At 45.2% G+C, this 25244-nt stretch overlaps 1 protein-coding gene across 1 annotated transcript in view; it reads right to left on the minus strand.

The window, feature by feature from the left end:
- Positions 1-10997: 10997 nt before the first annotated feature.
- TEAD4 (TEA domain transcription factor 4) overlaps positions 10998-25244 on the minus strand; it is a 250246-nt gene continuing 235999 nt past the window's right edge. Inside the window, 1 exon segment of the mRNA XM_033951410.1 lies at positions 10998-11564. Within this exon segment, the coding sequence (XP_033807301.1) occupies positions 11451-11564 (114 nt within the window). The 3' untranslated portion in view covers positions 10998-11450.

Below are 25244 nucleotides of genomic sequence, written 5' to 3' on the forward strand. Positions count from 1 at the left end.
GGTACATTGACTAAAGCGCGCGGGATAACCACGTACCGACAAAGCCGCTCAGACAAATGCATGCAGGACGTCAGCGTGCCGGATTAAAACTTAACTCTAAAGCACTCCAAGGTTTTTTTTTTGGGGGGGAACAAGTGTTGCTGCTGCCGCTGGGAGGGGTTGGGGGAACCACCCCCTATTACAGAGGAAAGTGTAATTTTTCCCTCTTTTTAAGTGAAACCCCCCCATGGCAGTGGCAACACTTCTAACTAAAGTGGGGGGGGGGGGGGTTTTCCCCCATCCACCCTCGGAGCGCTTTAAAGTATCTTTTTTCTGAATTCACACCATATGATGTTTGTCTTTATGCATATCATCTTCAAGTGTCTTTGTATTTATTTTTATATATTTGAAATTTTTATTTATTTTCATCTTCATTTATTAGGACCCCTGATGAAGGTGTGTTAACCGCAATAAATTATTGTTTTAATAAACATAACCTGCATCTTGTATGTTTGTCTAATGTTGTTTCTTCCCATAATTCTAGGAGCATTGTGTTCCAAAATTTAGGTGCTGTAACAGAAAATTGCTGTTCGTGTTAAACTTAGAAGAAGGATTGATGGAACAGATAAGAGGCGTTGGGAATGCGATCTCAGAGTTCTAGACAGAATACAAGGGATTAGGACACTATTCAAAAATCATGGAAGGTTTTGAACATCAGGAGTAACGTTTTATATGTTATTCTGTGGGTTATGCGGAGCCAATGTGCTTTTATTAGGAGTGGTGTAACATGATCAAATTTTTTTTAGCATTTTTGATTAGATTTATTGCAGTGTTTTGTAAGTGGTTTGTAAGTGCCTGATCTCTTTTTGTATAAGGTGTTACAGTAGTCTAAACAGGATATAACAAGGGAGTGTATCAGTGTATTCAACGCGGAGGAGTCAAGAACTTTGGAAAGCAAGTGTATAAGTTGTAGTCTGTGAAAGCATTTCTGGACAAAGGCGCTAATTTGTTGGTGGTATGTTAATTTACTACCTAAGATGACATCTGTCCCTCTCCACCCACATCTTTTTACTACCTACGCCAACTACGAAGATCAAACCCTACCTCAAAGAAACAGTCTTAGCCCAGTTGCTCTATGCCTATGTACTCTCCAGGCTAGACTACTGCAACTCCCTATTCAATGGAATCACCACAAGGAATCTAAAACGTCTCCAAAAAGTCCAGAACTCAACAATTTCTCTCCTATACAACCTCAGCTTCCATGACCCCAGCACGCCATGCAGCCCACTGGTTACCAGTCAAAAAATGCTGCATCTTCAAGGCCCTGGTTATGGCCCACAAGAGATTCCACTGCAAAACCCCAGCCTACATAGCATCCAAGCTACACTCATACAGCCCCAACCGCCCCCTCCGCTCAGCATTCCCGCAGGGAGATCCCTCTGGATGAGCACTGCACGCAAACATTCCTACAGCCATTTCTTCCCTCAGCTGTGGAATCAGCTGCCCGCACAGATAAGGTCACTGGACTCACTTATGACCTTCTGAAGAGCAGTGAAGACCTTCCTCTTCTGCTGATCAGAATATCAGTGACTAGCCTCCTAAGTTGTCTTTGTTGTGACCAGTCTGGAAGGTAGAATAAGATCTGTGATTGTCTAACTGTAGCCTGTTTCTTTGTCATGACTAGTCTGCCTTTAAACCAAATGTGAATGTCATTTTGTAACCTGTTCTGAGCTTCTGGGAGAACGGGATAAAATTGAAATAAATAAATAATAAATTGTAATTAATGGAAGTACATTGCTAAAGTATGCAATTTGTAATTAGATATCTTTGAGCCTGTAATTTGATTGGAGATTGCATGAACCATGTATGTTTAATAATGAATTGATGATGTCATTATCCTAATAAAGTGCCCTGTTATTTGTAATTCTGAGAGATTCTTGGTTGTTTCCCTACCAGTTAGTAGGATGCCAAAAACTTCCAAGGCCTTGAATATTTAAACTACACTTTTGTGTTTGGTAGTTTTGTCCTTGGCTTCCTCCAGAGATGGAAGAAAGAACTGAGGGTGTAGCCTGTTCGTGTAGTTATTTAGAGGAAAGAGTGGTGCTGATTCAATATGTCTGCCCAACAAATTAGCTAATGAGCCAATTAGTGCCGATAATAATTGAATACTAATTGACACCAGTGGCGTACCAAGGGGGGAGTGGGGGGACGGGGGGGAAAGTCTGCCCCGGGTGCAAGCCATGAGGGGGTGCTCCCGGCCTTGGAGTCATGGCCCGGGAACTTCCCTTCTCATGACCCGACCCCAAGGCTTTCGGCTCCCTTTGCGATTCCACTTCAAAGCAACTTGCAGAAAGGATCACGGGTACTTCATCGATCCTTGCAGGTTGCCATAGGCCTCCCGAGTTATCCCTCTGCTGCGGTCCCGCCCCCTCCTCTGACATCAGAGGAGGGGCGGGACTGCGGTCAGAGGGACAAATCGGGAGGCCTATGGCAACCTGCAAGGATCGCTGAAGTACCCGCGATCCTTTCTGCAGGTTGCTTTGAAGAGGAATCAGGTAAAGGGAGGCCAGAGGGGAACACGCAGGGGAGGTGGAGGGGAAGGGGGACAGTCCTTCGGGTGTAGAGGGGGAGGTACAGACCTTCAGGGGGGACAGACCTTCGGGGGGGTGCAGGCCTTCAGGGGTTCAAGGGTGAACTGGCCTTCAGGGGGGACAGACCTTCGGGGAGGAGATGCTGTCCTTCGGGGGGGGGGGTGCAGGCTTTCAGTGGGGACAGACCTTCTGAGGGGGGTGTAGGCCTTCAGGGGTGGAGTGTAGGCCTTCAGGGTAGGTGCAGGCCTTCAGGGTGGACAGCCCTTTAGGGGGGTGCAGGCCTTCAGGGTGGGTGCAGGCCTTCAGCCTTCAGGGGGGACAGTCCTTCGGGGGGGGGGGGGTGCAGGCCTTCAGGGTGGGTGCAGGCCTTCAGGGGGGACAGTCCTTCGGGGGGTGCAGGCCTTCAGGGTGGGTGCAGGCCTTCAGGGGGAACAGACCTTCGGGGGGGAGGTGCAGTTCTTTGGGGGGGGACAGGCCTTTGGGGGGACAGACCTGTAGGGGAAGGGGTCCTGGTGTAGAAGTACACAGAGGGAGGGAGGGAGGGAAGGGGGGATCCAAAGATACGTGATTAAGCCAGACTTTGGGGGAAGAAATAATGGGTCTAAAAACAGAGGAGTGGGTAATGGGATTTAGGGAGGGAAGGAACAGAAAGGGAGAGAAGTTGGACACAAGGGATGGTGTGGAGGGGGGTAGAGATACTCGATAGGAGGATAGTTGGGAAGAGAAAGGGAGAGATAGTAGACCCTGGGATGGTGGGGAAGGAGGGAGAGACCTTGGACGAAAGGGTAGTTGAGAAAAGGTGAATCTGTGGATGGAGATGAAAAAAAAGGAAAGATGCCAGACCTCCGGGGGATGGAAGGTAAACGGAAGTGGAGGACAGAGATGGCAGATTGATGGTTAGCACGGAGAAAGAAGAAAGAAGGAGACCATGGCAAGCAAGACAACCAGAGCCTGGGACCAACAAGATTTGAATATTGACCAGACAACAAACGGTAAAAAAAAATAATTTTATTTTCTGTTTTGTGATTACAATATGTCAGATTTGAAAAGTGTATCCTGCCAGAGCTGGTGTTAGACCGCAAACGTGAGCTAGGATTTAAAAGAGAGAGGAAAAGTCCTTTTTGTTTCTTTATTTTGTTTACACCACTGGTTCCCAACCTTGTCCTGGAGGACCACCAGGCCAATCGGGTTTTTAGGCTAGTCCTAATGAATATGCATGAGAGAGATTTGCATATAATGGAAGTGAGAGGCATGCAAATCTGCTCCATGCATATTCATTAGGGCTATCCTGAAAACCTGATTGGCCTGGTGGTCCTCCAGGACAGGGTTGGGAACCACTGGTTTACACCACAGCGCCAGTGTGGTTAGGAGAAGCCAAAGGAGGTGAAAAAGCTATAAATTAAACCCACCAGGATGTTTCACAAAAACACGCAATTGGGCAGGAAAATCGAATCGGATTGAAAAACCAATTCAATAGGCTGAATCGAATCGAATTTTTTTTTCCTGAATCGGGCAGCACTAGTTTGCGCTACTGTCTTAGACTTTAGGACCTGGGATTGGGGAGAGATGGCATCCTCAGTAATTTATAATGCAAGTGAAACGAGGATTTGGTCAGACTTTTGAAGAGTCTGCAGAAGAAAAATATTGTATAGGCCGGGGGAAACTTTTCTTCCTATTTTTGTGGATGTCAGAGTTCAGTTAAAATATGTGCTTTATAAGAAAATATAATAATGTGTTTTATAAAGTTTATAAGCATTGCTGGCCTACCCGGTGAGGTGTTCCTAGTGGTGGTGGCAGCGTGTCAATGTGTTGAGAGGAAGAGGTGGTCTGGGAAATTCTGCTGAGCAAACTCCGGGGCATTTCCACCCCCCAGTTAGTCCACTCCACTCAACTGGTTCACACACCGAGTGGGTCTTTGGATGTTGTACCTGGGTAGTTGTTTTGGGATCTCTTCCAGTGGTTTGTCAGTATCTCCTTCAGGTCCAAGAAAGGAAACTTTGTTAACCTTAGAATTGACCTTCAGAATATGTTTGTAACAGCGCTGCTTGTGTGGCATTAGACTATGTAGTGATCGAAAGAAAAAAACCAGACCTTTGTACATTTTTGCACTATATGGTGGGTGTATGAGGAGATTCACATTTCCTGCATCTAGCAAGGTCTCTGTTTGGAAGGAAAGATCTCAGCTTAAAAATGAAGTGGCCAGAAGTTATGGTAAAAGCAGATAGCGTAGCTGGTTTAAAGAAAGGTTTGGACAAATTCCTGGAGGAAAAGTCCATAGTCTGTTATTAAGACATGGAGGAAGCATCTGCTTTCCCTGGATCGGTAGCATGGAATGTTGCTACTCTTTGGGTTTTGACCAGATACTAGTGACCTGGATTGGCTACCATGAGAATGGGCTACTGGGCATGATGGACCATTGGTCTGACCCAGTTAGGCTATTCTTATGTTATGTTCTCATCTGTAGGGGCCTTTGTTTTCACTTATTTTAATGCATTTTTTTTCTGGGAACTTATCAGTGTTTTTTTATAATGGGAACAAAAATGGAAAAGAATTAATGTGTGTGGAATGGGGCGGGGGGGGGTAACTAATTTCTTCAGCTAAATAATTCAATCCACCTCAACCAGACATAGGAGAACTCACGCACCATTCACACACCCTCCAACCAAAAACGTCAAAAGAAAAAAACTGTTCGACAACCTCCTAGCCATTCGAGCTGCAACACTCGACCCCCAACTCTACAACCTATTGACCTCGACCACAGACTACAAAACCTTCAAAAAAGAAATAAAAACCCTTCTATTCAAAAAACACATAAAACCGAACTAACACAATCAGAACTGTCCCAAGCATCACCTGCAACTACTCCATATGTACTTCTGATGTCATGACAATTCAGACATAATTTATGTTATGTTTGGATTAATGGTTACATATATGAGGTTCAATAAAAGAAAATTTTCACTGCCTGTTTCTATTATGACCATTTATTCCGTTTCATGGTTATTACAAAAAATATTTTTTTTACATGGGGGGGTGTCAAAAAAATGATGGGCCCCAGGTGCCACATACCCTAGGTTCGCCACTGATTGACACTATTTGGCACCAATTTGGATTTGCATGCACATCTCATTACACACTATTCTATAACAAAGTGCGCCCAAATCCCATAGCACGCAACCCAAAAGGGGGCAGAACCATGGGAGGTTCCTTATCATTTTTTAATCAGTTTAGCTTATTTTACATTATTGTAGACTATTTATATTTTGTTCCCTTTCCTTTTGGTTTGGTCCCTCTTCCCCTCACTCTCTTTATACAAATTGTATTTCTGCCCATTTTCATCCTGCATCGGTAAGTTAATGTTTGTCAGTGTACGTTCTTATTATACTTCTAATGTACTTTCTTATTATACTCTATTTTTATGTAAAATCGCTTTGAATTTTAATAAGGCGGTATATCAAATATTTAAATAAACCTGAAACCTGAGGTGTATGGGTGGGTCAGGGGCATAACTATAATTAGCTTATAGCATTATAGAATACTGGGGATGTACACCCAAATTGGGCACTGGGAATTACACATGGTTTCAGCATTCATAAGTTCTGGCACTCAATGCTATTCTGTAATGGGTGCTCATCTTTGAGTGCCCAATACAGAGTAGCATTGAGAGCTGATTTTTTGACACTGTTTTATTGACACTGATTTTTTGACACAACATTTACCAAATCTAGCCCAAAATACATGGAGGGGCATAATAAAAAAAAAGGTCTAAGTCCCCTTTTGGCCTAAGGCCTTAAACGTTGAAAGTAGAAGCAGGGAAAATGTCCATTAGCAAAAAAAAACGTCCAAAAGGTTTTTTTAAAATAATGGCCTACCTCTATGTTCAGCTGTTTAAATGACCAAACCACCACTACATTTACACTACCAACATATAATCAACCTAAAAAAAGCCCAACTCCCTAACACCCAAAACAAGACCTTTTAGGCGAAGGAGGGGGGGTCTTGCGGGTCAGTGGGAGGGGGTAGGTTTTCGGCAGCCCGATCTGGGGTTCGGGGGTGGTCGGGGGGTTGTGTCGAGGCAGAAGGGCCTGGGATCCCTCCTGCTCGGATCTTAGTGGGGGGTGGGGGATAGGGTGGTTGCCTGGTTAGGAGGGGTTGGGCTCCCTCCTGCCTGATCTTATAGGGGGGGTCGCGTGGCCAGGAGAGCTTGGGCTCCCTACTGGCCCAATCATAATTGGCGGGGGGGGGGGGCTCGAGGATTGCCGGGGCAAGAGGGCTTGGGTTCCCCGATCTTAATCGGCAGGGCCAGGAGGGCATGGGCTCTCTCCTGGCTCGATTGGATAGGGGGAGGAGTGAATCGCTGCAGGAGAGATGGGTCATCTCTCCTGCCGCTTTAGCGATCCCAAGTGCCGTGTTTGCCAGTACTTGGTGGTATTGCTATTGCGGCATCTCTCCTGCCCCGATGGTTGTGGTAGGGGGTGGGTAGGTTGCTGTACCGCTGAGCTGATCGCGCCAGCCGCCATCAGCTCAGCGGCCCCTTTCTCTGCACTTATACCTGTCTTGATTTGGTCTAAGTCAAAATGTATAAGTGCCGACTAGGCAACCTGCCTAAACTTTTGGTTATACCTGCTGTACGCCTATGTCTAGGTCAGCCCATCTCCCGCCCTTTCCCCTCCTCTAAAAACGCCTCTTTTTGCTCTATGTGTTTAGAGGCAGGGGAAAGGCCTAAGCTGGTTTTAGATACGTCTAAAACCAGCTTTGATTATGGATATTTGGACGATCAGGCTTTTTGATCGTCCAAGTACCCATTTAGGCCACTTTTTAGACGTTTGTTTTTTTTGATTATGAACCCCATAGTGTGCAACTGCAAGGGGTGTGACCTGGGAGATGCATGGGTTGGTCAGGGGTGTCCTAGCACTTATGTGCATGGGTTCTAGAATAACTCATTTTCATTTTCAAAAAATAAAGGTATCCAAATATAAGAACATAAGAATAGCCTTACTGGGTCAGACCAATGGGTCCATCTAGTCCAGTACCCGTCTTCACGGTGGCCAATCCATGTCACAAGTACCTGGCAAAATCCCAAAGAGTAGCAACATTCCATGCTACCAATCTGGTACAAGCAGTGGCATCCCCCTTGTCTGTCTCAATAGCAGGCTATGGACTTTTCCTCCAGGAACTTGTTCAAACTTTTTTTTTTTAAAACCAGCTACGTTAACCACTCTTACCACATCCTCTGGCAATGTGTTTCAGAGCTTAACTCTTTTCTGAGTGAAAAAATATTTCATCCTATTGGTTTTAAAAGTATTTCCCTGTAACTTCATCAAGTGTTCCCTAGTCTTTGTAATTTTTCATGGAGTAAAAAAGTCAATCCACTTGTACCCATTCTCAGGATTTTGTAGACTTCAGTCGCATCTCCACTCAGCCGTCTCTTTTCCAAGCTTTTTAGTCTTTGCTCATATGAGAGGAGTTCCATCCCTTTTATCATCTTGGTCATCCTTTTCTGAACATTTTCTAGTTTTACTATATCTTTTTGAGAAAAGGCAACCAGAACTGAACGCAATACTCAAGGTGAGGTTGCACCATAGAGCATTGTAACATTTTTAGTCTTGTTCACATAGTAACATAGTAGATGACGGCAGATAAAGACCCGAATGGTCCATCCAGTCTGCCCAACCTGATTCAACCTAAATTTTTTTTATTTTTTTATTTAATTTTTTATTTAATTTTTCTTCCTAGCTATTTCTGGGCAAGAATCCAAAGCTCCACCCGGCACCGTGCCTGGGTTCCAACTGCCAAAATCTCCGCCAAGACCCACTCCAGCCCATCCACACTCTCCCAGCCATTGAAGCCCTCCCCTGCCCATCCTCCACCAAACGGCCATACACAGACACAGACCGTGCAAGTCTGCCCAGTAACTGGCCTAGTTCAATATTCCAGTTTATAGACTACACTATAATAGAGTCCCCTAATGGGAATAAACCACAAATATCTATTATCTAAATAATCCCATATATCTAAAAAGAAGAAGGTGTATGACACAAATTGTTAAACTATATTTAGGAAGAGACCTCAGTAACGGAGCCCACGCACAGTCGTTTTTCATAGACCGAAAAGATATTGAGACGACTGATAGTATACTTTAAATAATAGCTTGTTACACTTGAAAACTGGCCCTGAAGCAGTAGACAAAAATTTTAGGTCTACGAAACGCTGGCCACGTTGGTATCGTATGATATACAAGCGCTGTTAAAAAAATGAAAGCTAAGTACTTTCTCTAAAACATTATTGCTAAGCACCTATACTTTTATCTGAACACTTAATAACGATTTAAAATTAGAAGTGCATAAGCTCTGTCTGTTGGGTCTTTAATGAATGAGTGTAGACACTTGATATACTACATCAGAGGAATTATGATTATTTTTAACATAAGGAAATAGTATGATGCTTTATTATAGAGAATAAATTCAAAGAAATAAATGATAATAAATAAATAGCTACATTCTCTTTAAAATATTTATAGCACATTTAGAACATAGGATAGAACACACTCTGGAAGGAGACCGATGATTGGAGCAAAGGAGCATGTGACCACGTTGAACTTTTCGGTCTATGAAAAACGACTGTGCGTGGGCTCCGTTACTGAGGTCTCTTCCTAAATATAGTTTAACAATTTGTGTCATACACCTTCTTCTTTTTAGATATATGGGATTATTTAGATAATAGATATTTCTAGTTCAATATTCACCATCCCTTTACAAATAATGCCTAGCATCTCGTTTGCTTTTTTTTTTTGGCAACCACCATGCATTGGCAGAAGGTTTCAGCGTATTGTCCATAATGACATTCAGATCATTTTCTTGGGCGGCCACCCCCAAGGTGGACCCTCGCATCTGGTAACTATGATTTGGGTTATTCATCCCGATGTGCATCACTTTGTTTTGTCCACCTTAAATTTCATCTGCTGTTTGGATGCTCAGTCTACCAATTTCCTAAGAGCTGCCTACAATTTTTCAATCTGCATGCCTTTTAATAACTTTGAACAATTTAGTGTCATCGGCAAATTTATTCACCTCACATATTGTTCCAATTTCCACATGATTTATCTTCCTCCACTGAGAAAAATAGCCATTTTCTGCCCAATAACCAATTCGTAATCCACAACTGAACATTGCCCCTTATCCCAAGACTCTTTAATTTTCTCAGGAGCCTCTTATAAGGAACTCTGTCAAAAGTTTCCTGAAAATCTACATCAGCTGGCTCACCTTTATCAACATGTTTATTCACACCTTCAAAGAAGTCAAGGAAATTGGTGTGGCAAGACCTCCTTTGGCTGAACCCATGCTGATTTTGTCCCATTAAATCATATTTGTCTACATGTTCCACAATTTTATTTTTTATAATTGCTTCAACTATTTTGACTGGCACTGAAGTCAGGCTTGCTGGTCTGTAATTTCCCAGATCTCCCCTGGGACCCTTTTTTAAAATCGCGGCAAGAGATCTCCCTGCCGCGATAAGTTTAGTGACTGCGGCTGTGTCCACCCTGAACATCGCCGGCAGGAGAGATGCCCAGTCCCTCCTGTCGGAACCCCCCACCCATCCCAAACATCACCAGCAGGAGGGATGCCCAGTTTCTCCAACCTGAACCCTCCCACCCCCCAAACATTGCTGGAAGGAGGGATGCCCAATCCCCCTGCCGAATATTGAGGGCATCTCCCCGCCGACCTCCATCAGCCTCCCTCTAGCCTCCTCCAACCCCCTGGAAACCCCTACCTTAAAATGTTGGCTAGCCGAAGGCAATCTTCCAGCCTCCAGCCGGCTGGCCTGCCTTCTCACAAGAGGGGCCTTAAGGGCCTGGGCCAATTAAGGCCTAAGGCCCCTCCCCGGTGCATCCCACGATGCACCGGGAAGGGGCAGGCCCGCCATTCATGAGAAGGCGGGCCAGCCGGCTGGAAGCAGGAAGGATGCCTCCAGCTGGCCAACATTTTAAGGTAGAGGGTGTTCTGGGGTGCTGGGGGAGTCCGAGGGGGGGGGGGGGGGCTAATGGAATACAGTGGAAGGGAGATCCTATGCTGCAATAAGCTCAGCGGCAACCCGATTCTCTAACCGGCGCCTGTGAAATGGACACCAGTTAGAGAATCAGGTTATTAGGCGGGCTTAGGTGCCTATCCATGAGGACAGATGCGAATCTCTATAGGACGCCCCTGTGTGATTCTCAAAAGCCGCTTAGGTGGCTTCCGACCCTGGGCATCCTATACAGAATCCAGCCCTGACCATCTATTGATAATTTGCCATCTTGAGCAAAAATTTGAGATCTAACACTGGCTTTCTCTTTAGTATCCACACCTAAATGCATTTGATTGCAGTTTTAACATTTTAAATTAAGCCTTTGATTCCTTACGGCCATGTTTTATCTTTGTAAAAGATATAGAGTGTTTACTTTTTTATTATTTCTGCTTAATACACTGATTTAAAATATAAAAAAAATGAATTTCGGAGAACACCGTATTACCAAACAACAGGACACATGAAGACTCAATGCCACTGTAAGAAAAGAACCTGTACTGGTTACCTTCATTGCATGAAAACTTGTAACTGTGCCGAGTTCTTTCCATATCCGGTTGGGCAATAGAAATCGTGCATGCAACTTTGCCTTTCCTTCTTGTCTCTGTCTTTTCGACTTACAGTGTTTGCACAAAAATAATGGCACTGACATATTTTGACTTGCAGTCACAAAATAGCTATAATGTGCTCTTTCCTGAAAATAGAACAAAAGTCTTCAAAGATATTCATTTTTGGCATGAAGAGTTTGTAGGCACAGTGTTCCTCTTGGGTGTTTCACGTTGCCCCCATTGGACTCACACTGCACACTGGAAAAATTTGCTAGTCCTTCACGAGTCGATAAATATGGTGTTGGGCACCATGCTCACTGGCTGACACCTCGAAAACATACGCTATACACAGCAGTGTCTCTTGCGTGTCTCTATTTGTTACGGCCTATTAGAATAAATAAAAAGGAAAACAAGATTAATACAATGCTTCTAATCGATATTTATATAATGCTACTCTAACTGAAGGTATCTCGTGTTTCATGTTTATTTAATATATTGACTTATGACATTGAAACAGTTTACATTGCTAAAATACTAATAAACCATAAAAACACTAATAAACCATAAAAACACTAATAAACCATAAAAACACTAATAAACCATAAAAAAAACATAAGACTACTGGATCAACAAAAGAAACTAACATGTGCTTTGAAATATCAACCTACATTCATCATAAGGACAAAAACCACATATTTAGACACGTCTATAAACACACACACTCTATAGAACAGTGTTTTTCAACCTTTTCAAGCCAAGTACCCCCTAAGCCTAACAAACACCCACTGAGTACCCTGACCACGCTCTGCCCCAGACCCGCCCCAAATCCACCCCTGACTCCACCCCCATAATCATAGTACTAATTGTAATGCAATTTCTACCATTCATTTTTCATATACACACAATATAATCTTATTAATACATAATGATAACCACAAAATTGTAAAAACACAAAGCACAAATGTACGCAGAGAAAATGTTAATTATCATTTATATTCGGGGGGGGGTTTTCAAAGAGATCAAGGCAGATGACTAAAATATGCAATGTCACCTCTGTAACAACTATAGAAAAATAGACAAATATAGTGCAAAATATAGACAGCAGATATAAATTATCAAAACTGACACATTTCGATCAGTAAATCTATATATATAAAATCGGAGGTATGTATGTGTGTATGTGCCGCGATCACGCAAAAACGGCTTGACCGATTTGAACGAAACTTGGTATGCAGATCCCTCACTACCTGGGGTGATATGTTCTGGGGGTCTCGCGGCCCACCTGCACACGTGGGCGGAGCTACAAACAGAACATCAGATTTCACCCATTCATGTCAATGGAAAAAATGTAAACAGCTGCCATTCTCACAGTAATTCAAAAACGGCTTGACCGATTTGAACGAAACTTGGTATGCAGATCCCTCACTACCTGGGGTGATATGTTCTGGGGGTCTCGCGGCCCACCTGCACACGTGGGCGGAGCTACAAACAGAAAATCAGATTTCACCCATTCATGTCAATGGAAAAAATGTAAACAGCTGCCATTCTCACAGTAATTCAAAAACGGCTTGACCGATTTGAACGAAACTTGGTATGCAGATCCCTCACTACCTGGGGTGATATGTTCTGGGGGTCTCGCGGCCCACCTGCACACGTGGGCGGAGCTACAAACAGAAAATCAGATTTCTCCCATTCATGTCAATGGAAAAAATGTAAAAAGCTGCCATTCTCACAGTAATTCAAAAACGGCTTGACCGATTTGAACGAAACTTGGTATGCAGATCCCTCACTACCTGGGGTGATATGTTCTGGGGGTCTCGCGGCCCACCTGCACACGTGGGCGGAGCTACAAACAGAAAATCAGATTTCACCCATTCATGTCAATGGAAAAAATGTAAAAAGCTGCCTTTCTCACTGTAATTCAAAAACGGCTTGACCGATTTGAACGAAACTTGGTATGCAGATCCCTCACTACCTGGGGTGATATGTTCTGGGGGTCTCGCGGCCCACCTGCACACGTGGGCGGAGCTACAAACAGAACATCAGATTTCACCCATTCATGTCAATGGAAAAAATGTAAACAGCTGCCATTCTCACAGTAATTCAAAAACGGCTTGACCGATTTGAACGAAACTTGGTATGCAGATCCCTCACTACCTGGGGTGATATGTTCTGGGGGTCTCGCGGCCCACCTGCACACGTGGGCGGAGCTACAAACAGAACATCAGATTTCACCCATTCATGTCAATGGAAAAAATGTAAACAGCTGCCATTCTCACAGTAATTCAAAAACGGCTTGACCGATTTGAACGAAACTTGGTATGCAGATCCCTCACTACCTGGGGTGATATGTTCTGGGGGTCTCGCGGCCCACCTGCACACGTGGGCGGAGCTACAAACAGAAAATCAGATTTCACCCATTCATGTCAATGGAAAAAATGTAAACAGCTGCCATTCTCACAGTAATTCAAAAACGGCTTGACCGATTTGAACGAAACTTGGTATGCAGATCCCTCACTACCTGGGGTGATATGTTCTGGGGGTCTCGCGGCCCACCTGCACACGTGGGCGGAGCTACAAACAGAAAATCAGATTTCTCCCATTCATGTCAATGGAAAAAATGTAAAAAGCTGCCATTCTCACAGTAATTCAAAAACGGCTTGACCGATTTGAACGAAACTTGGTATGCAGATCCCTCACTACCTGGGGTGATATGTTCTGGGGGTCTCGCGGCCCACCTGCACACGTGGGCGGAGCTACAAACAGAAAATCAGATTTCACCCATTCATGTCAATGGAAAAAATGTAAAAAGCTGCCTTTCTCACTGTAATTCAAAAACGGCTTGACCGATTTGAACGAAACTTGGTATGCAGATCCCTCACTACCTGGGGTGATATGTTCTAGGGGTCTCGCGGCCCACCTGCACACGTGGGCGGAGCTACAAACAGAAAATCAGATTTCACCCATTCATGTCAATGGAAAAAATGTAAAAAGCTGCCATTCTCACAGTAATTCAAAAACGGCTTGACCGATTTGAACGAAACTTGGTATGCAGATCCCTCACTCCCTGGGGTGATATGTTCTGGGGGTCTCGCGGCCCACCTGCACATGTGGGCGGAGCTACAAACAGAAAAACAGATTTCACCCATTCATGTCAATGGAAAAAATGTAAAAAGCTGCCATTCTCACAGTAATTCAAAACCGGCTTGACCGATTTGAACGAAACTTGGTATGCAGATCCCTCACTACCTGGGGTGATATGTTCTGGGGGTCTCGCGGCCCACCTGCACACGTGGGCGGAGCTACAAACAGAAAATCAGATTTCACCCATTCATGTCAATGGAAAAAATGTAAAAAGCTGCCTTTCTCACTGTAATTCAAAAACGGCTTGACCGATTTGAACGAAACTTGGTATGCAGATCCCTCACTACCTGGGGTGATATGTTCTAGGGGTCTCGCGGCCCACCTGCACACGTGGGCGGAGCTACAAACAGAAAATCAGATTTCACCCATTCATGTCAATGGAAAAAATGTAAAAAGCTGCCATTCTCACAGTAATTCAAAACCGGCTTGACCGATTTGAACGAAACTTGGTATGCAGATCCCTCACTACCTGGGGTGATATGTTCTGGGGGTCTCGCGGCCCACCTGCACACGTGGGCGGAGCTACAAACAGAAAATCAGATTTCTCCCATTCATGTCAATGGAAAAAATGTAAAAAGCTGCCATTCTCACAGTAATTCAAAAACGGCTTGACCGATTTGAACGAAACTTGGTATGCAGATCCCTCACTACCTGGGGTGATATGTTCTGGGGGTCTCGCGGCCCACCTGCACACGTGGGCGGAGCTACAAACAGAAAATCAGATTTCACCCATTCATGTCAATGGAAAAAATGTAAACAGCTGCCATTCTCACAGTAATTCAAAAACGGCTTGACCGATTTGAACGAAACTTGGTATGCAGATCCCTCACTACCTGGGGTGATATGTTCTGGGGGTCTCGCGGCCCACCTGCACACGTGGGCGGAGCTACAAACAGAAAATCAGATTTATCCCATTCATGTCAATGGAAAAAATGTAAAAAGCTGCCATTCTCACAGTAATTCAAAAACGGCTTGACCGATTTGAACGAAACTTGGTATGCAGATCCCTCACTACCTGGGGTGATATGTTCTGGGGGTCTCGCGGCCCACCTGCACACGTGGGCGGAGCTACAAACAGAAAATCAGATTTCACCCATTCATGTCAATGGAAAAAATGTAAAAAGCTGCCTTTCTCACTGTAATTCAAAAACGGCTTGACCGATTTGAACGAAACTTGGTATGCAGATCCCTCACTACCTGGGGTGATATGTTCTAGGGGTCTCGCGGCCCACCTGCACACGTGGGCGGAGCTACAAACAGAAAATCAGATTTCACCCATTCATGTCAATGGAAAAAATGTAAAAAGCTGCCATTCTCACAGTAATTCAAAAACGGCTTGACCGATTTGAACGAAACTTGGTATGCAGATCCCTCACTCCCTGGGGTGATATGTTCTGGGGGTCTCGCGGCCCACCTGCACACGTGGGCGGAGCTACAAACAGAAAAACAGATTTCACCCATTCATGTCAATGGAAAAAATGTAAAAAGCTGCCATTCTCACAGTAATTCAAAACCGGCTTGACCGATTTGAACGAAACTTGGTATGCAGATCCCTCACTACCTGGGGTGATATGTTCTGGGGGTCTCGCGGCCCACCTGCACACGTGGGCGGAGCTACAAACAGAAAATCAGATTTCACCCATTCATGTCAATGGAAAAAATGTAAAAAGCTGCCTTTCTCACTGTAATTCAAAAACGGCTTGACCGATTTGAACGAAACTTGGTATGCAGATCCCTCACTACCTGGGGTGATATGTTCTAGGGGTCTCGCGGCCCACCTGCACACGTGGGCGGAGCTACAAACAGAAAATCAGATTTCACCCATTCATGTCAATGGAAAAAATGTAAAAAGCTGCCATTCTCACAGTAATTCAAAACCGGCTTGACCGATTTGAACGAAACTTGGTATGCAGATCCCTCACTACCTGGGGTGATATGTTCTGGGGGTCTCGCGGCCCACCTGCACACGTGGGCGGAGCTACAAACAGAAAATCAGATTTCTCCCATTCATGTCAATGGAAAAAATGTAAAAAGCTGCCATTCTCACAGTAATTCAAAAACGGCTTGACCGATTTGAACGAAACTTGGTATGCAGATCCCTCACTACCTGGGGTGATATGTTCTGGGGGTCTCGCGGCCCACCTGCACACGTGGGCGGAGCTACAAACAGAAAATCAGATTTCTCCCATTCATGTCAATGGAAAAAATGTAAAAAGCTGCCATTCTCACAGTAATTCAAAAACGGCTTGACCGATTTGAACGAAACTTGGTATGCAGATCCCTCACTACCTGGGGTGATATGTTCTGGGGGTCTTGCGGCCCACCTGCACACGTGGGCGGAGCTACAAACAGAAAATCAGATTTCTCCCATTCATGTCAATGGAAAAAATGTAAAAAGCTGCCATTCTCACAGTAATTCAAAAACGGCTTGACCGATTTGAACGAAACTTGGTATGCAGATCCCTCACTACCTGGGGTGATATGTTCTGGGGGTCTCGCGGCCCACCTGCACACGTGGGCGGAGCTACAAACAGAAAATCAGATTTCACCCATTCATGTCAATGAAAAAAATGTAAAAAGCTGCCTTTCTCACTGTAATTCAAAAACGGCTTGACCGATTTGAACGAAACTTGGTATGCAGATCCCTCACTACCTGGGGTGATATGTTCTGGGGGTCTCGCGGCCCACCTGCACACGTGGGCGGAGCTACAAACAGAAAATCAGATTTCACCCATTCATGTCAATGGAAAAAATGTAAAAAGCTGCCTTTCTCACTGTAATTCAAAAACGGCTTGACCGATTTGAACGAAACTTGGTATGCAGATCCCTCACTACCTGGGGTGATATGTTCTAGGGGTCTCGCGGCCCACCTGCACACGTGGGCGGAGCTACAAACAGAAAATCAGATTTCACCCATTCATGTCAATGGAAAAAATGTAAAAAGCTGCCATTCTCACAGTAATTCAAAAACGGCTTGACCGATTTGAACGAAACTTGGTATGCAGATCCCTCACTCCCTGGGGTGATATGTTCTGGGGGTCTCGCGGCCCACCTGCACACGTGGGCGGAGCTACAAACAGAAAATCAGATTTCACCCATTTATGTCAATGGAAAAAATGTAAAAAGCTGCCATTCTCACAGTAATTCAAAACCGGCTTGACCGATTTGAACGAAACTTGGTATGCAGATCCCTCACTACCTGGGGTGATATGTTCTGGGGGTCTCGCGGCCCACCTGCACACGTGGGCGGAGCTACAAACAGAAAATCAGATTTCACCCATTCATGTCAATGGAAAAAATGTAAAAAGCTGCCTTTCTCACTGTAATTCAAAAACGGCTTGACCGATTTGAACGAAACTTGGTATGCAGATCCCTCACTACCTGGGGTGATATGTTCTAGGGGTCTCGCGGCCCACCTGCACACGTGGGCGGAGCTACAAACAGAAAATCAGATTTCACCCATTCATGTCAATGGAAAAAATGTAAAAAGCTGCCATTCTCACAGTAATTCAAAACCGGCTTGACCGATTTGAATGAAACTTGGTATGCAGATCCCTCACTACCTGGGGTGATATGTTCTGGGGGTCTCGCGGCCCACCTGCACACGTGGGCGGAGCTACAAACAGAAAATCAGATTTCACCCATTCATGTCAATGGAAAAAATGTAAAAAGCTGCCATTCTCACAGTAATTCAAAACCGGCTTGACCGATTTGAACGAAACTTGGTATGCAGATCCCTCACTACCTGGGGTGATATGTTCTGGGGGTCTCGCGGCCCACCTGCACACGTGGGCGGAGCTACAAACATAAAATCAGATTTCACCCATTCATGTCAATGGAAAAAATGTAAAAAGCTGCCATTCTCACTGTTATTCAAAAACGGCTTGACCGATTTGAACGAAACTTGGTATGCAGATCCCTCACTACCTGGGGTGATATGTTCTGGGGGTCTCGCGGCCCACCAGCACACGTGGGCGGAGCTACAAACAGAAAATCAGATTTCACCCATTCATGTCAATGGAAAAAATGTACAAAGCTGCCATTCTCACAGTAATTCCAACTACCTGGGGTGATATGTTCTGGGGGTCTCGCGGCCCACCTGCACACGTGGGCGGAGCTACAAACAGAACATCAGATTTCACCCATTCATGTCAATGGAAAAAATGTAAAAAGCTGCCATTCTCACTGTAATTCAAAAACGGCTTGACCGATTTGAACGAAACTTGGTATGCAGATCCCTCACTACCTCGGGTGATATGTTCTGGGGGTCTCGCGGCCCACCTGCACACGTGGGCGGAGCTACAAACAGAACATCAGATTTCACCCATTCATGTCAATGGAAAAAATGTAAAAAGCTGCCTTTCTCACTGTAATTCAAAAACGGCTTGACCGATTTGAACGAAACTTGGTATGCAGATCCCTCACTACCTGGGGTGATATGTTCTAGGGGTCTCGCGGCCCACCTGCACACGTGGGCGGAGCTACAAACATAAAATCAGATTTCACCCATTCATGTCAATGGAAAAAATGTAAAAAGCTGCCATTCTCACTGTTATTCAAACACGGCTTGACCGATTTGAACGAAACTTGGTATGCAGATCCCTCACTACCTGGGGTGATATGTTCTGGGGGTCTCGCGGCCCACCAGCACACGTGGGCGGAGCTACAAACAGAAAATCAGATTTCACCCATTCATGTCAATGGAAAAAATGTACAAAGCTGCCATTCTCACAGTAATTCCAACTACCTGGGGTGATATGTTCTGGGGGTCTCGCGGCCCACCTGCACACGTGGGCGGAGCTACAAACAGAACATCAGATTTCACCCATTCATGTCAATGGAAAAAATGTAAAAAGCTGCCTTTCTCACTGTAATTCAAAAACGGCTTGACCGATTTGAACGAAACTTGGTATGCAGATCCCTCACTACCTGGGGTGATATGTTCTAGGGGTCTCGCGGCCCACCTGCACACGTGGGCGGAGCTACAAACAGAAAATCAGATTTCACCCATTCATGTCAATGGAAAAAATGTAAAAAGCTGCCATTCTCACAGTAATTCAAAAACGGCTTGACCGATTTGAACGAAACTTGGTATGCAGATCCCTCACTCCCTGGGGTGATATGTTCTGGGGGTCTCGCGGCCCACCTGCACACGTGGGCGGAGCTACAAACAGAAAATCAGATTTCACCCATTTATGTCAATGGAAAAAATGTAAAAAGCTGCCATTCTCACAGTAATTCAAAACCGGCTTGACCGATTTGAACGAAACTTGGTATGCAGATCCCTCACTACCTGGGGTGATATGTTCTGGGGGTCTCGCGGCCCACCTGCACACGTGGGCGGAGCTACAAACAGAAAATCAGATTTCACCCATTCATGTCAATGGAAAAAATGTAAAAAGCTGCCATTCTCACTGTAATTCAAAAACGGCTTGACCGATTTGAACGAAACTTGGTATGCAGATCCCTCACTACCTGGGGTGATATGTTCTAGGGGTCTCGCGGCCCACCTGCACACGTGGGCGGAGCTACAAACAGAAAATCAGATTTCACCCATTCATGTCAATGGAAAAAATGTAAAAAGCTGCCATTCTCACAGTAATTCAAAACCGGCTTGACCGATTTGAATGAAACTTGGTATGCAGATCCCTCACTACCTGGGGTGATATGTTCTGGGGGTCTCGCGGCCCACCTGCACACGTGGGCGGAGCTACAAACAGAAAATCAGATTTCACCCATTCATGTCAATGGAAAAAATGTAAAAAGCTGCCATTCTCACAGTAATTCAAAACCGGCTTGACCGATTTGAACGAAACTTGGTATGCAGATCCCTCACTACCTGGGGTGATATGTTCTGGGGGTCTCGCGGCCCACCTGCACACGTGGGCGGAGCTACAAACATAAAATCAGATTTCACCCATTCATGTCAATGGAAAAAATGTAAAAAGCTGCCATTCTCACTGTTATTCAAAAACGGCTTGACCGATTTGAACGAAACTTGGTATGCAGATCCCTCACTACCTGGGGTGATATGTTCTGGGGGTCTCGCGGCCCACCAGCACACGTGGGCGGAGCTACAAACAGAAAATCAGATTTCACCCATTCATGTCAATGGAAAAAATGTACAAAGCTGCCATTCTCACAGTAATTCCAACTACCTGGGGTGATATGTTCTGGGGGTCTCGCGGCCCACCTGCACACGTGGGCGGAGCTACAAACAGAACATCAGATTTCACCCATTCATGTCAATGGAAAAAATGTAAAAAGCTGCCATTCTCACTGTAATTCAAAAACGGCTTGACCGATTTGAACGAAACTTGGTATGCAGATCCCTCACTACCTGGGGTGATATGTTCTGGGGGTCTCGCGGCCCACCTGCACACGTGGGCGGAGCTACAAACAGAACATCAGATTTCACCCATTCATGTCAATGGAAAAAATGTAAAAAGCTGCCTTTCTCACTGTAATTCAAAAACGGCTTGACCGATTTGAACGAAACTTGGTATGCAGATCCCTCACTACCTGGGGTGATATGTTCTAGGGGTCTCGCGGCCCACCTGCACACGTGGGCGGAGCTACAAACATAAAATCAGATTTCACCCATTCATGTCAATGGAAAAAATGTAAAAAGCTGCCATTCTCACTGTTATTCAAAAACGGCTTGACCGATTTGAACGAAACTTGGTATGCAGATCCCTCACTACCTGGGGTGATATGTTCTGGGGGTCTCGCGGCCCACCTGCACACGTGGGCGGAGCTACAAACAGAAAATCAGATTTCACCCATTCATGTCAATGGAAAAAATGTACAAAGCTGCCATTCTCACAGTAATTCCAACTACCTGGGGTGATATGTTCTGGGGGTCTCGCGGCCCACCTGCACACGTGGGCGGAGCTACAAACAGAACATCAGATTTCACCCATTCATGTCAATGGAAAAAATGTAAAAAGCTGCCATTCTCACTGTAATTCAAAAACGGCTTGACCGATTTGAACGAAACTTGGTATGCAGATCCCTCACTACCTGTGGTGATATGTTCTGGGGGTCTCGCGGCCCACCTGCACACGTGGGCGGAGCTACAAACAGAACATCAGATTTCACCCATTCATGTCAATGGAAAAAATGTAAAAAGCTGCCTTTCTCACTGTAATTCAAAAACGGCTTGACCGATTTGAACGAAACTTGGTATGCAGATCCCTCACTACCTGGGGTGATATGTTCTAGGGGTCTCGCGGCCCACCTGCACACATGGGCGGAGCTACAAACAGAAAATCAGATTTCACCCATTCATGTCAATGGAAAAAATGTAAAAAGCTGCCATTCTCACAGTAATTCAAAAACGGCTTGACCGATTTGGACGAACCTTGGTATGCAGATCCCTCACTACCTGGGGTGATATGTTCTGGGGGTCTCTCGGCCCACAACTCTATGTTGCTTGCTCAAGAGTGGGTTCACCCAAGAATTTATATGTTCTTGCTCCAGGAGGTGAAACTAAAAATGTTGTTTATAATCATGTTTTGCGTTAGTTGTATTGTATTCATTTTGTCAAATATTTCACATTATAATTTGAATATTGTACTTTTTATTAAGCTGTAAAAAAATAATTTCATTCACCACTATAAAGTATCTTTATTTGAATCCATTTACAGTGTTATTGCTATAATTAAATACCCGTGCAACGCCGGGGCATCAGCTAGTTGAAAATAAAATAATTTTTCCTACCTTTGTTGTCGGGTGATTTCATGAGTCTCTGGTTGCATTGCCTTCTGACTGCATCCAATATTTATTTATTCATTTCTTCCTTCCTCCTGCATGCTTCCTCTCCTCCATTCCCCAACCAACATCTCTCTGTTCCTCCATGAGTCCAACTTTTCTTCCTCTCTTATCCCCCAGATCATTTTTTACCAATGCCCACCAGCCCCATGCCTATTTTTCCTTCTATCACTCCTCTCCAACACCGTGCCACATCTCTCCCTCCATCACAATGCCCAAGATTTCTCCCCCTTGCATCCCCTTCAATCTATCCCTCTGTTCCCTCTCCACCGTCATATCCACCATTTCTCCCTCTCATCCTTCTATGCCCCATGCATCTCTACCTCACCGTTCTCTCTCTCTATATGCCCAATTTCCCTCTTCCTTTCCATGTGCACCATCTCTTTCCTTTTCACTCACATACTCAGGCTCAACAATTGTCCCTTTCTATTCCCTCTCTCCCTCCTATGTCCCAAGTTAGTGCTCCCTTCCTCCCTCCCTTTGTCCCACGTTCATGCCCCCTCCCTTCCTTCTGTGTCCCGAGTTTGTGCCCCCTCCCCCTCATTGCCTGCTGGACTTTGTCCCACCCACTTCCTCCCTGCCCTGAAGCCGTCCGACCTGAATCCTGCCTGCCCTCTCCCCCCCACCCCCCGCGCGGAAGCTGTCAACGTCAAAATGCCTCCCTAGCTCTGTCTGCACGCCCACTAACCCTCCCCCCTGCCCGTCCGCCCGAAGCTGACCTGTCCACAGAAGCCTCTCACCAGGAATCCCTGCCTGCCCCCTCACTGAAGTCACCGCCATTGGTACGCCCACTGCAAAGCTGACCCAGAGCCAACACGCTCCATCACTCCACCAGCAGAAACTCCATAGCAGGGACTGGCCATGGCCTCGTCCAGTGGCCGGCCCACGAGACTTCCCCCTGACGTCAATTCTGACGTTGAAGAGAAAGTCCCGGGCCAGACAAACGCTGCCTGGCTAGCCTGGGACTTTCTCTCCAATGTCAGAATTGACACTGGGGGGAAGTCTCGTGGGCCGGCCACTACACGCGGCCATAGCCTGTCCCTGCTATGAAGTTTCTGTTGGGGGAGGGATGGAGCGTGTTGACTCCAGGTCGGCTTTGCAGTTGGTGTGCTGACAGCGGCAGGGAGGCATCCCGACAGCGGCGGCTTCAAGGGGGTGGCGCAGGCAGAGATTCCCGGTGAGAGGCAGGGAGAGATCCCTGGCGGTGGCCAGGCCGCACACCCCCAACAGACAGTCTGTGTACCCGCTGGGGTATGCTTGCCGCAGGTTGAGAAACACTGCTATAGAACATCAAAATATAAGACAATAACACCACTTAAATATTCAAAACGTTTTATCTAAGTTGGCTCTTTTGGTTTACTTATTTTTGCTGCATTTTATTTTATTTTAATGCTATTTGAGGGAAGTTATCAAAGTATGGTTAAAGGCAGGCTTTTACCACACCTTGATTTACCTTGGGATTAACCAACTTGTGGTAGTTTAGCACTGTAGTAAGTGAATAGTGTTGCTTGCAAGCCACCTTGTAAGAAGCATTATTCCAATGACTCGGCAGCACTGGGCAGCCAAGCCATGGGCTGATGCGAAAGCCCTTCTTGGGCTCCCCTAATTTTTGGAAAGGCTCAATCACTATACAGTCACTCATTTTCTTGAAGTTAGGTCCCCTTCCCCAAAGTCTAAAACCTTTCGATCTGAATCTAAAACTGAACCATACAATACAAGGGGGTACTGAAAAGTTCTCAGCCCAACCAAGACAACAATGACACGGATATGGTTCTCTTAAGATTAGGTCAGTGAGGTGTGAGGGTCAGTCACCGAATTGAGAGGCCAATTTTTTTTTTTTTAAATTGATTCGAATCGATTCACCTGAAGTGAATCAGTAAATCAATTCGAATCGGAAATCGGGCACTAGCCAGGAGTTCCCCATTCTCTGTTGAAGCTGCTGCATTGGAATGATGCTGAGCACAGCTTCCTCACAGTGGGCACCCTTCTGGCTAAAAAAGCCATTTTACAGGTGTGGATGACTGAAGAGCCCCCAATTTTGCAACTTTGGACTAACACCATGCTTGAAATGGTGACCTGGGAGTGTCTCCGTTGTTCACAAGGGGGCCGGTCACTTAATGCTTATGCTTCTTTCTGGAAGCAGTTTAGGACTCTGTATACTGTTCACTCCACTGATCCTGCGGGGGTTGGGGGTGGGAGGGGTACATGTGAAAACCTTTCATACTTGCAACAAGACCTCATGCTTAGTACTGCTTTGGTTTGCAACTGGTGTTATGATCTCTGTTATTCATGTATTGGTTGCTGTGTATTTGCACTGGTTGTTGTTTTTTTGTGCCTTGTTTCGAGTTGACATAAATAAAGTTTAAAAAAAAAGAAAAAGAAGCTGCTGCAGGGAGTATTCCATATTCAGTCTACCTCTGCAGACTGAATGTAGCATCTTCCTTTGGTGTGCCATTGTTATGATCATGTCAAAATTAAATTAAGCTCTTTCTTCTACTATAAGCCTGCATGCTACTTCTACAAAAAGTTCTCAGCAAAACCAACTTCCTAAATTCTGAGCATTATTTTGCCACTGTAGCTGAAAAGAATGTTATTTTATTTTGCAAAGTGCCAATTTGCAGAATCGTAATGCTGTGTTTTGACATTGTTTCAAATCATTGATTGGGCCATGTCAACAAAAAGTGTGCAATTTTCAAGTGTGAAACTGCGAACCATCATGAAATTCCATGAATGTATGATGCAAACATTAAGTGACAAATGCCCATCATACTCCACAGTGAAGAACTGGTGTGCAAACTTTCAAGACCAAAAATGCAGCAAGGTCTGGGAGGCCTCAAACAATGTCAGCTCCTAAAATTGTTGACCATGTCAGTGACTTGAATTTGCCAGATCAGTGAATATCAGCTAAAACATTTGCTGAGACACTGCAGATATCCAGGGAACGGGTTGCGTGTATACTCCAAGAGCAGCTGGGTATGCAGAAGCTGTCAGTCAAGTGGGTGCCCAAATGCTTGAATGCTGACAAGAAAAGATGTCGAGTGGACACTTCCAAGTTGACTTTGCAGCATTTTCAGCGAACTGATGTCAACATTTTGGAATGACTAGTTACTGGTAATGAAACAAAGAGCCCCATTTTTAGCCCACCCTT

Source organism: Geotrypetes seraphini, chromosome 7 (genome assembly GCF_902459505.1).
Source record: "Geotrypetes seraphini chromosome 7, aGeoSer1.1, whole genome shotgun sequence".
In the NCBI taxonomy this organism is placed as follows: domain Eukaryota; kingdom Metazoa; phylum Chordata; class Amphibia; order Gymnophiona; family Dermophiidae; genus Geotrypetes; species Geotrypetes seraphini.